This window comes from Crocodylus siamensis, chromosome 6, assembly GCF_052110815.1.
Source record: "Crocodylus siamensis isolate JL-2025a chromosome 6, ASM5211081v1, whole genome shotgun sequence".
Lineage (NCBI taxonomy): Eukaryota > Metazoa > Chordata > Crocodylia > Crocodylidae > Crocodylus > Crocodylus siamensis.
Genome location: NC_143400.1, coordinates 37,391,567 through 37,405,429, shown reverse-complemented (window position 1 = coordinate 37,405,429; position 13,863 = coordinate 37,391,567). Strand labels below are relative to the sequence as shown.

At 46.1% G+C, this 13,863-nt stretch overlaps 1 protein-coding gene across 4 annotated transcripts in view; it reads right to left on the bottom strand.

The window, feature by feature from the left end:
• The window catches only part of PPP3CC (protein phosphatase 3 catalytic subunit gamma), a 47,945-nt gene extending 34,704 nt beyond the window's left edge, over positions 1-13,241 (bottom strand). For all 4 annotated transcript variants that reach the window (XM_090051616.1, XM_090051618.1, XM_090051617.1 and 1 more), the window contains exon 1: positions 13,079-13,241. In XM_090051616.1, coding sequence (XP_089907742.1) covers positions 13,079-13,130 — 52 coding nt within the window. In that variant the 5' untranslated portion in view covers positions 13,131-13,241. The remainder of the gene's footprint in view (positions 1-13,078) is intronic.
• Between the last annotated feature and the right edge of the window lie 622 nt (positions 13,242-13,863).

Genomic DNA, 13,863 nt, shown 5'->3' with positions numbered 1-13,863 from the left:
TTTCATTTAAATGACTGGGAAACTGCTCAGATGGACTTTCTTTGCATAATATAATGACTGAGTGCATTAACAGCAAAAAGGGAGCTGAAGAAAGTACAAGGTGTAAGACACCTTACCAAACTTTCTTTCCCACTTTCCCTGGGAGGTCATAGAGCACAGTGGTGTGTTGGCCTCCAAGTCTAGTCTGGACATCTATTCTCAAGTGTGGGTCTGAAGATGGAGTTTCTATAGGAAAGGTGTAGGGCTGCAAAGCTCAGAAAACTTCTATTGCTCTCTGGGCCCTGGCAAACCATTTCAAACAGGGCCTTCATGGCTCCTATCTTTTTGTAGCCACCTGTCTTATTGGTGATCAAGGCTTCCTAGATTGGCTGATGCCCACTGATCTGTAAATTAACTTCCTTCCCTACTAAACATACTTACCGGACTTCATGTGAACAAGATTCAAAAGGTCACAAGCACTTCAATACTGGTTCCTCTCTTAGAGGCTTCTGGGAAGATGGGTCAACCCATTTAAATAGACAGCTGCAATAAAGAACTGCAGGAACTATAAAGGATGTGTTGTGCTGAATACTTAAAATCACAATGACAACATGCACATTATAGGCAAAACTACACAGTAGAGAAAAGCATTGCTGCTTCTCAACTAACTATCTTTTCTGTTTCGGAGAGCAAGAGCTCCTGTCAAGAGAAGTCACCTGGAATTAGCAGGACAAGGAACTGCTCAATAAATATGAGAAATCCTGTTGCAAGTCCTGACACTAATTTGGGAGCACGCCCTGAAGAACATTCACTGCAACAGGCTTCCTTTCCCGCATTCTCCTAGTCAAAGGACTGGAGAAATTACAGCTAGTTAGCTGAACAGATGGCAAAGACTCCTCTGGGGAAAAAAGGCATCTCAAGCATTCTCAAGCAGCCAGTACCTAGCTCTTATCTGGACCGTACAAGTCAAAACTATCTTGGCTTCAACTCACTTCTAAGCTCGCACAGAGTTTAGCTTGCAAGTGTCTCTCTCCTCCATGTCACACGCTAGGTATACCAACAGCTTCCAAAAATGTCACCTGCCATATACTGTACCCCTTTCACCTGTTCTACTAGACTGCTGAACTGCTTGCTGATTGCAATCAAACAATTTGAAAATTCATGAAAATGGCTGTCCTTCTGCCAGAGAACAGATCTGACTAGCTGGAAGATCACACCAAGTCGCCCGTGGTAGGAACATAAGGAAAAACCATGGAATTCAGTGTGTGCAGTCTTTAAAGGGCCAAAAGCTACTACTACCTTGTGCACTGGATGGCGCGAATGCAAGGTTAGCAGTATTTTCAATTCCAAAATATTTCAGCAATACTTTTCCTGAGATCTTCCTGTTCCTTGTTCATGTGGAATTTGTATTCTTTGACTAAGCAGACCTATCTGCAGGACCCACATTAACTGAGTCAAATGACTAATGGGCAATTATCTCAACAAACCCACCTAGTTCAGCCATGAAAGGTAACAATAGTGTTATCCTATGTTCACAGAAGGCTTACGTTTCTGCAACGTGCAAAGCTGTAATGGTAATTAATAGGGAACAAATACTTGGATCACAAGCATTGGATGACATCTTTATCACAGCCATGGCAATATTCTAGTCAATCTGCTGCGCTATTTCTTTTTCTTCCGAGGCACCATACCATCGTTGTCCTACGGCCCTGTGAGCTCCCATTGCCACAGACATGCACAACTTATTAATTTACTTTTCTGTAGCACCTTGTCTGCCAAGGCCTTCGAGCACTGCCTGCCAAGAGCACATCTGCAAGATGGGAAATGAACACACAAAGTGAATCCTTGTATCCAATTTAAATGGCAGGGGGAATGATAGGTAAGTAGAATGAAATCGCTCCAGATGGAACTTGGGAGAACTCTTGGGTTGAAATCCCTAACTCTCAGGAAAAAAGTGCTGTGGAATTTTTAATGATAACAAGCTGTCAGTACCCTCTGTTTTTACATCTCCTCCAACAGTAGCTCCACCAGTGCTCGGTTCTGTCCCCCGCAATATGCTGGGGCATGTGGTCTATATGGATTCAGAAAGGAGAACACCATTTAAGAGACTGATACAATAGGTGCTGGCACTGAAGTCCTCTTGGAGGTCAACTATCCAAAGAGTGACCCAGCACGACTTGACCTGGAAGATCTGACAAAAATGTTAGGCAAGGTCTAGAAGCGGAAATTAAAGAACAACAACCACCACCCACCACCACCACCACCCCAAAACATTTCAGAGATGAGCCCAAATTGGGGAAAACCTAATAATAAAGTTCTCTTCACAACCAGGTATCCAGGTTGTAGCCGTATTGGTCTAGAAGAAAAAGCAATCAGCACTTGTGGTAGAGGTGATATCTTGTATTAGACCAACTAGATTTTTGCAAAAAAAAGTCTTTGAAGGGTGACTGTGCCTGAAAGCTTGCAATTAAAGACTTTTTTTTGCAAAAATCCAGTTAGTCTAATACAAGATATCACCTCTACTATGAGCACTGACCGCACTTCACAAGCAGGGCTTTTCATTTCTGTCAGGCAACAGCTTGGTATAATACTTGGAAAGCTAGACTGGCAATGTGGATAACCACTGCAGGCCTACCAGCTAAATAACAGGAAAGCATATTAAGCTTCCTAGTTCTGCCCGGCTGAAAGTAAAAATGGGTTGAACCCTGTCTGACCCTTAGCATTTAAGTAAGCTGGTCAAATTCAAACCTGCTGTGAGTTCCCCGATATGTTTATAGCTCCAGTCCAATTTTCCATGGAATAATCCTTACTTCTTGAAATGATCAGCTGGACAAATTTGTGGTCACAAAACCATGAGATTTCTTTGGTGCTGGAGCTTCCGTCTTGGTCTGTCCAAAGTTGCTTCCCCCTGAATTGCCTCAGGGTGAGTTTATATTGGTGCCTGCAGGAACAGATCTGTGCTTGATCCCAATTTTTCAAAGCCTGGACAGACCCAAACAAATCATCTGTGTCATTAGTCACTCTGAAGCACTGCTGGCACAGAAGCACCGACCCCAGTATGTCAGAACAGACTACCACCACTTCAGTGCGTGAGCAACGTGCAACCAAAATCACAACAGGGTAAAGAAACAGATTTTCCAGACTGCTCCCCAAACCTGAAAATAACACACTCCCTTAACACACAACCCTATTAATTCAGACTAAATTCACACATTGGGAAAGTCACTTACTGAAACCAACACCAATCCACAGGGAGGTCACAAGTACTAGGCAAGTGCTTAGTACTATACCAATGAGATCCTTTCATTCACCCTCCAAATCCCTCCACTTCTTCATATTCTCATATTTCTCTCGCAGGCTACTATTTTTCTTTTCCATTAGGAATTAACAGTGCCTAGATTTCAGAAACACTGGGCATCCAGGAATCTAGCTCGAATCGATGAAAGCTGCAGGTTTCACCTTTGAAATCTGGCCCAGGGGGCCAGGCCAAGGTCCCCAAGACAACCCTTGAGTTCACTAGCAACCACTACCTAAAATTGCTATGCTCTATGCCCCTATTAATGGAGAGATGCTGGACATGACAGACTTGGAGGATCTTGCCTTCCTCTACCTTTTTTAAAGTAGCGCTAGGTTTTCTTTTACTGAATAGCAGCTACTTCAAACAGCCCACCAGGACTTAAAGGCCAGATTTCATATTTCTCTGATCTAATTTGAAACTGGCCTGAGAGCCACACTGTCTGAATGGAAACAATCCTTCCTACAAAACCAGGTCAGAAATCTTACAATCTTTCATGTAGATTCAGGTGATTTTTTTTCAGACTATAACCACATTATGAGCCATCATCTCAAAATGAATTCTAACCAATCTGGAATGCATTTAAAAAATCCTACCATGTTGAGCAGGCAAAGTCATAATCGTTATGCTACCAGATGGAAATTGCTGAGAAGGACCATTCAACTGAAATGCTCCTGTCAGAGATAAGAATCCAAAGTCCATGGTGACACTTATCAGCCCTCCTTTCCCACAAGCCAAGGAAGCGCCACCCACCCTTCTGGTTTTGCTGGCGTAACAGAAATTCAACCTCAGTCCATGTTATAAGGCCATGCATCTCTAGTGCTAAACTTCAGGTGCCAATGGGCAAACTCTGATACAACAAGTGCCAAGAGAGCAGAATCCTGGTCTTTTTTTATAGATCCATTTAAAGATGTCTCCTGTAGGCATTCCCCCTGCAACCAGAAAGGACCTGTGGGTAAACTGAAGAAGCAGTAAACAGAAGCCAAATAGAGCCGAGTCCTCGACACCAGTTCAGAAATAACATAGGTCAGGTTGTGTTACCTGCAGGCTGTTACTCTGTAGTAGATTAGGACTGAAGCAGTAAGTAGGCTGCCATTTCTCATGCCTGGCAAAGTATTTCTTCTGAGAAGATCAACACACATGCCGAGTGCAGCACGATGCTCCCTCTCTCTGCAAACCCTGTGCAGAGAGCAATGAGTTCTCACAAGTTGCTGCATGTGATTTAAAACAGCAGTATTAATTAGAAAAGGGGCATCAACCCTCCTGCTCTTAGCAAGAGGAACACCTACCAAGACTTTCACTATGTAAATTAACTCTTCATGCATGGATTCTTTTCCTGCCAGTGGGATTTCCCCGCAAACCAAACTTAACTTCAGCTGCAGCTAAGACCCAAGCTCGCGATGACACAGGTCTTCCAAGAAGCCCAGCATCACTATCATACTTTAGGTTTTGCATGAAAGAGCCCAACTGGGACACAATATACTCGTGAATCTTCCAAACAATGATCAAAGCACCAACGTGCTAGTGCCCAGGAGGGTCTAACTTTCTTTTAAAAGTATACACACTGCTATGCAACAGTTCACGGTCCAGTTCTGAGCTACTGATCTGCCAATATTGGTTTGTTTTAATTTTCAAGCTGCCAAGGCAGGGACCTGGACTTGCTCTGTTCTGGTGAGGACTGACACTCAACTGCAGAAGGAGCCTGTGTCAGTCTCAAATTGCTAGCTCCCATAAAGGAGAGCAGAGAAGCTCTGAAGACTGGCTTTAAAAAAAAAATCTTTGAGACACTGAAGCTCTGCAGACCTTTTAGCAGTTAAAAATACATGTATTACTATGAAACAATCACTCAACAGCGAGCCAGCCAGTGTCAGATTTGTCATCTTCCTTTCATCGGTTCCATCAGATTGGACGTTTTCCTCAGCTGACTTGTGAGTGGGTCATTGCTGTATACCCTCCCCCACCCCAGTCTTAGCAAACAGCTGCAGCTACTTAAAAAGTGAGCTAACCAAAAGGAGATGAGATGGGATTCCTAGATGTCAGCAGGCCGGGGAAACTCACCACCTGTTTTCACAAGGTTAGCAAGCTGACAGTTCATCCACTAATAGATTATTAATATAAGAACAGTAGGGTCCTTGTGTCAAAGACAAATTCCCCACCTGCTGGTAAATGTAAATTTGACCCCACCAGCAGCATGCAGGGGGAGTGAGGGGGAGGGGAGGGGTGCTGGCACTTTTTATAAAGCTACTTTAAGTAAGCATGAGTTTGCACATAGTGTACTTTTCAGACCAAACTCCAGCCAGCTCTGTAGGCATAAACTGACCTGTTCCATATGGGAAACCTAAACAAAGGCACATCCAGCAACGCTCCTAGCAGATTCCTCTGCTGACTGTGACGCAGAACTCAACCGGCGGGTCTGTGATAAAATGATCACAGTGCTGGTAATAAAAATGGCAAGTACGTGCGTTTCCCATTGCAGAACAGTAAGCAGGCCAAGAATGGTGCAGTCCTCAGCCAGCGGGTATAAAAGATGACACAAAATGACAAAATTCTTATGGCCTAATCACAGGCAGTGGATAGGGTAAGGATCCACGAGACCAGATCACCTGCAGACCACTACCTCAGTATGAACAATCCCTCTTGTGGAGTCACTTAAATTTAATCACCACTTTCAAAGGAATTACTTGAGCCAGTAACAGCATAGGCATAGCCCAAACCATTCTCCGCTCAGTCCCTGGTCAAAAAAAAGCTCACAGCCAGCTGTAAAATGCCCCTTTCACATGCAAGCAGGAGTACAGAGTGCAGTCCCACTATTGTGAACTCAAGAGCCACTAGGCACCACCACTGTTGGTGTCTTCACTAAGGGACCTGTCCCAGGGAACCTTCAGGTTACAAATTTGGGGAAGGCAGCTTTAAGAGATGGATTATCTTTTTAACAAAGGCAAGGATTTTGGGGGTGATAACTTTTGATGGAACAAATTGCGAGGCTGGAATAAAGTAAGGCAAGTTTTCCAATGTAAATGATGAAAAATGTCTTCCTTTTGAAATCCTGTCTAATTTTATTCCCAACATGCAGTTGGCCCAATAAGAGAAAGCATCCCCCCAAAATCCTTGTCTTTTGCATAATTCCTGAGCCATCATAGCTGCTTCTTTTCAATGGCATTTTATGCTGGATTATACCACTCCTCACCTGCCTAAAAACACTGAATGACCCCTCGAAATAGCAAGGGGAGCAAATACTCATACAAGCTGCTTTGGGAATGCAGCTGGCATCATATTCAGGACTGTAGAAAACTCCTCAGTAATCACCTGTCTTACATGATAGAGCAATAATTCTCTTGCATATCCTAGCTCACCTCCGCCTGTTTGGTTTGGAGCGTAGGCAGCTTAAAATTACATCTCAAACCCATCATCAATGCCCTTGCAAACTAAGGTACTGATAAAGGCAAGGGGAAAAAAAAATCAGCAATGAAGAGACTGCTTTAGGTTTCTAGAACTCAGATAAATAAAACCAAAGAGCCTCGTATAAGCAACACACCCAGGCTCCCAGCTGGAGGAGGTCACGTTACACTCACATCTACCTCTGCTACTAATGGGAACACAGCAAGAACCTATTATAACTTCCTAGCTGGAGATACTGCAGCTAGAAAAGCCAGTGAGACTTCCCCTTCTGAGACTGGAGGCCTGAAGTCAGAAGTGCAATCTAGGTAGTACAGCACTCCCAATCCCTGCGAGCTGAGCCATTAAAAAAAAACAGAAGAGCACAATTTCCTTCTCCTGCTACTCTGGCCATTTTTCTTATCCACAAAGAGTTTTGTCCTGCACCCTGGTTACCCCATTCCTATTTTCTATCCTATCCTATCCTATCCATCCACCAGCCTTCTAGTTAGAGACTGGACACCCTGCACACCCTACCAATACCAAGCAGTGAAATCACCCTCTTCCTCTAAGTGTTTTAGGGTCCTTCCAGCCCAGGACACAAGCCTGACTCTCACTCAGCAGTCCTGCATGTCAAAAGTAGGCCACCAAGCTAGAGTCAAAGGGGGGTTTTAAGCAGAGTTTTGTATTATAGGATAATGCTGATAGCCATCACATTGTCCATTCCCTTGCTCCAACTGCTTAACGATGTCTAATTCCATTACTACACAAGATATTAACACACTGTACAACTGGTAAGTTGACCCAGCATCACAAGGCAGTCTTCACCCAAGTGTAAAAAGACCACAAAGGAAAGGCCTGAAAACTAGGGAAGAAAAGTCAGAGATTAACCCAGACAATTACTGGTCTACAAGCTAATATCTTTAGACCAGAACCCCCTCCGGGACTCCGGGATTTACCTAAATAGCTCTGTTCATCACAAACAGCCCAGCCTTCCTTACTATTTTAAGCCAGCACCCTGCCCTACTTCCTGCAGGCTCGATTCCTAAGCTAGCAGCCTTCCTGCTTTCACTAAACATAACACAGCTAAACACTGAACATTTTATGACAGCTTGAAGTGGTGAATTTCTTCCAAGCCACCTCTTTTTATTAAATGAAAAATGCTAAGCATTTTCGTTTCAGTGCAATACCTGGCTGATTTGAGCTCATTTGTTCTGATTGCTACAGAATTGGGTCTCTGAGTGGCAAGCAGAGACCTTAATATAAGGAATGGAATTAACCTTTCACAGACTGATGCCCAGAAAGCAGGGGAGGAAAAATAAATCACATTATACACAGAGAATTCACAAGCTAACAGCAATTCTTGCTATTAGCACAAGGATTTTCTTTCCAAGACCCAGTGCCATTCTGGAACTTTATCCCCAGTTCTCCAGGGAAGCACAATTGCAACCCAGCCTTTTTTTTTTTTTTTAATTTCTATGATGCCTTATCAATAATTTCCAATGATTGTATTCAGTAACCAAGATTACTACCATATTTCAGACTGGGGTAACAGCAGTGATATCTCAGCTGAAGAACAGATGAAAGGGAAGATAGAATGACAGAGACAGAAGAGTCACAGTTTTTGGCTGCAGGGTACTGGCACAGGAGAGTGGCTCCCACAAAGTTTACACTATAAAGATTACCAGACACATGAACAGAACAGGCCATTGCTAACATACAGGACTGGACAGGAGATATTTACTACCATGCACATGCTCTGGCTGGAGCACCTGCTTCTCCAGGCACATCCACAGCCTGTGCTGTATTTGATTTCTGTTGCATTTTTGGATGCAGGCTCATGTGATGTAAAAGTGCAAGCAACAGCTCTGCAGCAGAAAGTCCAAGCCAGACAGCATTAGGCCTCTTCTCAAAGCACACCACATTTAAGACCACTCGAGCTATAAAGCATCTTTTAGGCCAGAAAGCCCCTGCTGTCAATTCAGGAACACTCACGTAGATTTCTCAAACACTTCACGGTTAAGTCCTCACTACCCTGGAAACCTTGATACTTACTGTGATGAGCCCAGGCCCAGCCACTTCCGGACCACAGATGAAAGTCCTGACTTGACCAATGCCATGCCCTGACTGTGACCTTGTCTCAACCCTCAGCTTGATACCTGGCTTGACCTCAGCTCCCAGTTCAGTAATCCCCTGCCCTAGGCCGATCCATTCGGATTCACCGCCTACATCCCAATCCACTCGGATCGATCACCTACATCCCAGTTTGCCCTTACACTCATCAAGTGAAGTATTTCTACAGTGACATCACCTGCAACACCCACTGCTGCATCTTAGGTCAGCTTGCATCTGCACTATGCCCGGGGGCTCCCCAGATGTCACAACACCTCCCTTGCTCTCAAACATGTCTTCACCGTTTTGTCCCCATCTTAACCACCTTCTGAAGAGCTCTTTCTCCTCAACTGAATCTTTATTATTCATAAAATGGCTACCCTTTAACAAGATAAACCAATTAAGTTCATATCTCATAAATGAGAATGCTGAAGATTATGATAGCCATTATAAAAACCTTCCCCCTCTTTCCTTCTGAATATTCCCCTGCATTTCAGATATGCGATTCCTATTCCCTTTGTATGCACTGTGAAGCTAGTCTGACTATCTGGGTGTTTTGTTCTGAAATTGCTGTACAGCACCTGGAGTCCACCTCAAACGAGGAAGCAGCTTTACAACGCTGGCTATTCAACTGGCCAACAGCATTAACGTGGTGCATTAGGGATGAGGTAGATCTAGGTATGATTTTTTAATAAAGTACATGACATCAAAAAAGTCCTCACCAGACAAGCTAAAGTAGCAAACTATCTAACTCCATTTTCATTCTGCAAGTACCTGAAGGAATCCCGAACACGTCAAAAGCCTCAGGACACTGAACATGTCAAATCAGTGTCTGTCCGGCTTGCCTAGAGAGAAATTTCTCACGGAAGTCTGCCTGAATAAGGCCCATGGCTTGAGACACCCTCTAAAACAATACCATACTAAGCTGCCCCTGCCACAAAACTATGACCTGCACAGAGAAATAGATGGGCTATGCGTAGTACACATGTATTCTACTTAAATGTGGCTTCACATAACTTTCACTTCCTTTGTCTGTTATAGGGCTTGATTAGTGACCCTACACCTTGATCATCTCTTGCACCAAAATGTATCTGGAAGACTCAAACCTCTACATTGCTGAAACAAGTTAAAAAAAAAAATTCTTCAGAATGGTTCAATATCTAGATAAAGTAAAGTTGTTGGGTGAATTGTCACATATCAGCAGCCCAAGAGCTGGCAAAGATTTGGAGAACTGTTACACTTGCTCTTTTTAAGTGGTTATCCTAATAGCACAAGGCTAGATATGCAACTCAGAGTCTGAAAATCTCTAATGTGCGGAGGAGAGAGAAGCCAACCTTGAGTTCTGAAGGATGATACAATACTTGCCTGCAGCACATCTTTAGCAATATGGTCTTAACTAATACATGGCCTGCTCAGTGCTAATCCCAGCTTTTGCGCTGATTCATTGCATGGTCTTATAGTCATTTCATTTCTCTGCATGTCAGTCTCCAATCTTTAGCGTACTCTGCTTAAAAGTGCAAAGCCTCTGGATTGAGGAAGGCTACACACTTACCAAGGGGATGCACTTCCTCTAACTAAATGCAAACAATGTTCATTAGCTACAGGAATAGCCTGAACTAAGCTTTGGCACCTCCTTCTCTTGTCTCTTAAGAGCACCTAATGCCTCTAATAGTAGCCTTAAATTAACAGGCCAAGAAGGTTGATCAAGAGCCAGCATGGCAGAGATAGGTCTTGAACTCACCACTCTCAAGGTCTTTAGAAGTGACAGCACCTAGTCAGTTCAAGTGTGCTTTATAAAACCTTGAAACTGCCAGTTGCTAGGCAGTTTCACTAATTATGCCTGTAAAGCGAGTAATTACCTTACAAAGTAGACAGTCGGGCTGAAGAGCAACTATGCACTTACGTGGTTTATGCACTTAGCCGATATGCAGATCACTGATGCTCACATTATGCAAATAAGTATATTACGCCTTTCTTCAACATGTGCAGAAATGGAACATGCTGTTAGAAACAGCGAAAATGCTTCCCTGCCTCACAGAATGATTGAAAACTAGTGAATATGCTGAAACCCTACACTGATTACTGAGAAACTTGAAGTAGTGACCGTTGCCAAATGAGACAGTGCCAGAATCCAGCAATGCCAGTCTGCTCTGTTATTGGCCAGAATTGCTACACTAGGATATTTAGTTTCTGAAAAACTCACACAGCTAGGGAGCAATCTCTGGGTTCTTTGCTTTGGCCCAGAAAAGCATTTAAGGAGAATCTGGGTATTGGTACTGAAGAGGTCTGTTTGTGCAAGAAGCCAAACAAAGCCCAGGTAGCTGGGCTGCTCTCCAGTCCAGTACAGTCATCAGCATGTAACTCGGGAAAGGATGTGTTAACCTAAATGCCCTATGTAGATGCCTATTCCTAATGTCACCACTGTTTCCCTCGGAGTGTATTTTACACCCTAAAGTCATGGTTTATTTTATACAGAATGAAGCAACTGCCTCGGTGTATAAGGTTAACCAATGACTTAGCCTTTCTAAGACATTTCTTTGAAGACTGGGGACCCATTTATCCAGGGAAGTAGTATAGATCTCAGTTCCCTGCCAATATGGCCTCACCTCTGCCCTGGAGTACCCATAGCTAGGTGCGAGATGCAGATCACCCCTGTGGTCCTCCCAGTTCTTAACCTTACTGCTGAGGCTGTGACTGTGGCAATGAAGAATGATTTCAGAACAATCCCCATTTCATGGGCTCTATTCCTGACCAAAGCTTCACATTCACCCATCCCTGACGGGTTTATTATGCTTCATAAACTTTGGGTCTCTAATTTGGGCCAGGCCCTTTCAGAAACAAGCATGCAAAACTCCACCTACGTTAAAAGTTGAACGATTCTACTCGGAGTAATGCCTTGACAGCTTCCCTAGAGATGTGCTCCTGGCCCTGCCCAATCTATTACCATATACGTAAAGAAACATTTTGCATAAAACAGGCAGTGGGTTGCATGTCAAACTACTTACTATTTGTATTCGCTGGCACCCACAATGCAAGCAAGGGGCCCCGTGCAAGACAGCAACTGAAGTTACGCACATTTAAACAGATAACGTTTGAAGCAGTTAGAAACACCATAGTCCTGACAGTTAAAATAAAGAATTAATGCTCCAACAGCACTCTGGAAATGTCAGTACGTCAAGCTTTTTTCAGATCAACAATTAAGCTGCAGATATGAAACAAATTGGCAGGTTTCTCTTCCCATTTCAACCATTCATATCCCAAGCAACGCCATCACCTTTAAATACCACTTCTGTGGAGGCATTTTAAGATTCCTCCCAAAGGTTTCAAAGCCAATTCACACATGGCCAAAAGCTTTCCTAGGGGAAGCTATCAGTAGCCTTCCCAAGTCCAGACGACATCCATAACTGCAGCTCTCTACAGCCAGTAGTAGAGGACAGCCTCCTGAGGCTAACCTCTGCCGCATGACACGCTGCAGGCATGCATTTGTGTAGTGAACGGTGAGGCCGTCTCCCTTGCAGCTCCAGCAAACACTACACGTATCTGAGCCCCACCTGGCTGGGCACTAATTGCCAAAGGCCACTCCCAGACACAGGCCTGCACCACTGCCGAGCCCTTTTGCTGCCCGCACGGGGACCAAGGCATCAATCCCAGACCCACCGTCACGCCGAGGATCGCACAGAAAGGGGTCGAGAAGCTCACCCACAATGTAAGCACGGGTGGGACTGATACAGTAAAACTCAGCTGAATCATAATGGCTGCATTGACATTACCTTCTCTGAACAAGGCCAACCTCCACGCGAGTGCCCGCCCGCCCGCTACTTCGGGGGGAGACTGCCTGCCACTCGCTCCAGCCACTTGGGGACCAGCGTGTCACACGACCGCCAAACCGCTCGAGGAAACACCCCTGCTCTCCTCAGCACAGCAGTCAGCTGAAGCCAGACCAGCAGGGAGCACCCCCAGACCAGCGCTGGACACGAGTTCAGCGGCAGGCAGCACTCCTGGCCAGCCAGCAGGGCAGTACTCAGCCCCAACCTTTGCCCTGGGTGCTGACACCGGGAGAGACAGCTGGGGGGGCACAGAACAGCACCCCACAAGCGACCCCTGCACCCAACTCCGGCCTCCGCCTCAGGCCTGAGCTGGGCAGCGGCGCCCCCCCCAGGGAAACCCCCCATAGTGGGGAGTTCCCCATGCAGCACTGAAACCCGCCCCCCATGCAGCACAGAAGGCCCCCCACCGGGCAGTCCGCCCCCCCGCGTGTCCCCCCCGACAAAGGGGGGGGTGTAGTGTCCCTCCCCACCAACGGCCGCCCCCCCATACCCTTGACGATGCGCTCAGTCGTGGGCAGCTTGTGGTGGCCGCGCCCGGACATGGTGCCGCCTCCCCGGCGGAGCAGGCCGCGGCGGCTGCGCTCGGTGCCCGGGCGGCGGCGGCGGCGGCGGCGGCTCTGGGCTCTCCCCGCCCCCCGCCGCCACCTCCACCCACACCCCGCCCCGCACTGCCAGCGCGCATGCGCCACCCGCCCGCGCCCACCAGCGCGCAAGCGCGCCCAGCCTTGCGCTCTGCGTCTGCGCCAGGATGGGGACAGGAAAGGGGGGGGGGTTAGTCCCAACTGGCGCAGGCGCAGTGCGGGCTGCCCCTGGGTGGCCACATGACCAGATGCTGAGAGTTGCTGTCCCACCGTGGTCCTGGCGCCCCTGGGTTAGAGGCACGGTAGCTCTCCCCCTGGAGCCTCTTGTCCCCTTCTCTGGGGTTTGTCAGCTGAATACAGCTGCAGAGAAGGGGCTTCCCTGCCCAAACTGGGGAGGGCGGCTTTCATAGGCTTGCAACCTGCTGTGTTTCCCTGCTAAAAGCAGGAGCGTGCGAAATGCCACCCCGCACCAGACTCCGTTTGGGAGCAGTAGGGAATACAGCGGTGTAGGCAATAACACGATGCACCCTGAAGGCCTTCTGGGGGAAAAAAGCAGCCGCCCCTCCCTGCAAGACATGGTTCATTGGGTAAATCTGTTCCTTTATTAGACCACTCAAATAGTTGGAAAAATTGGGGGGGGGGAACTTGTCCAACTATGTGAGTTGGTCTAATACAAAATATCAAATTTACCCAA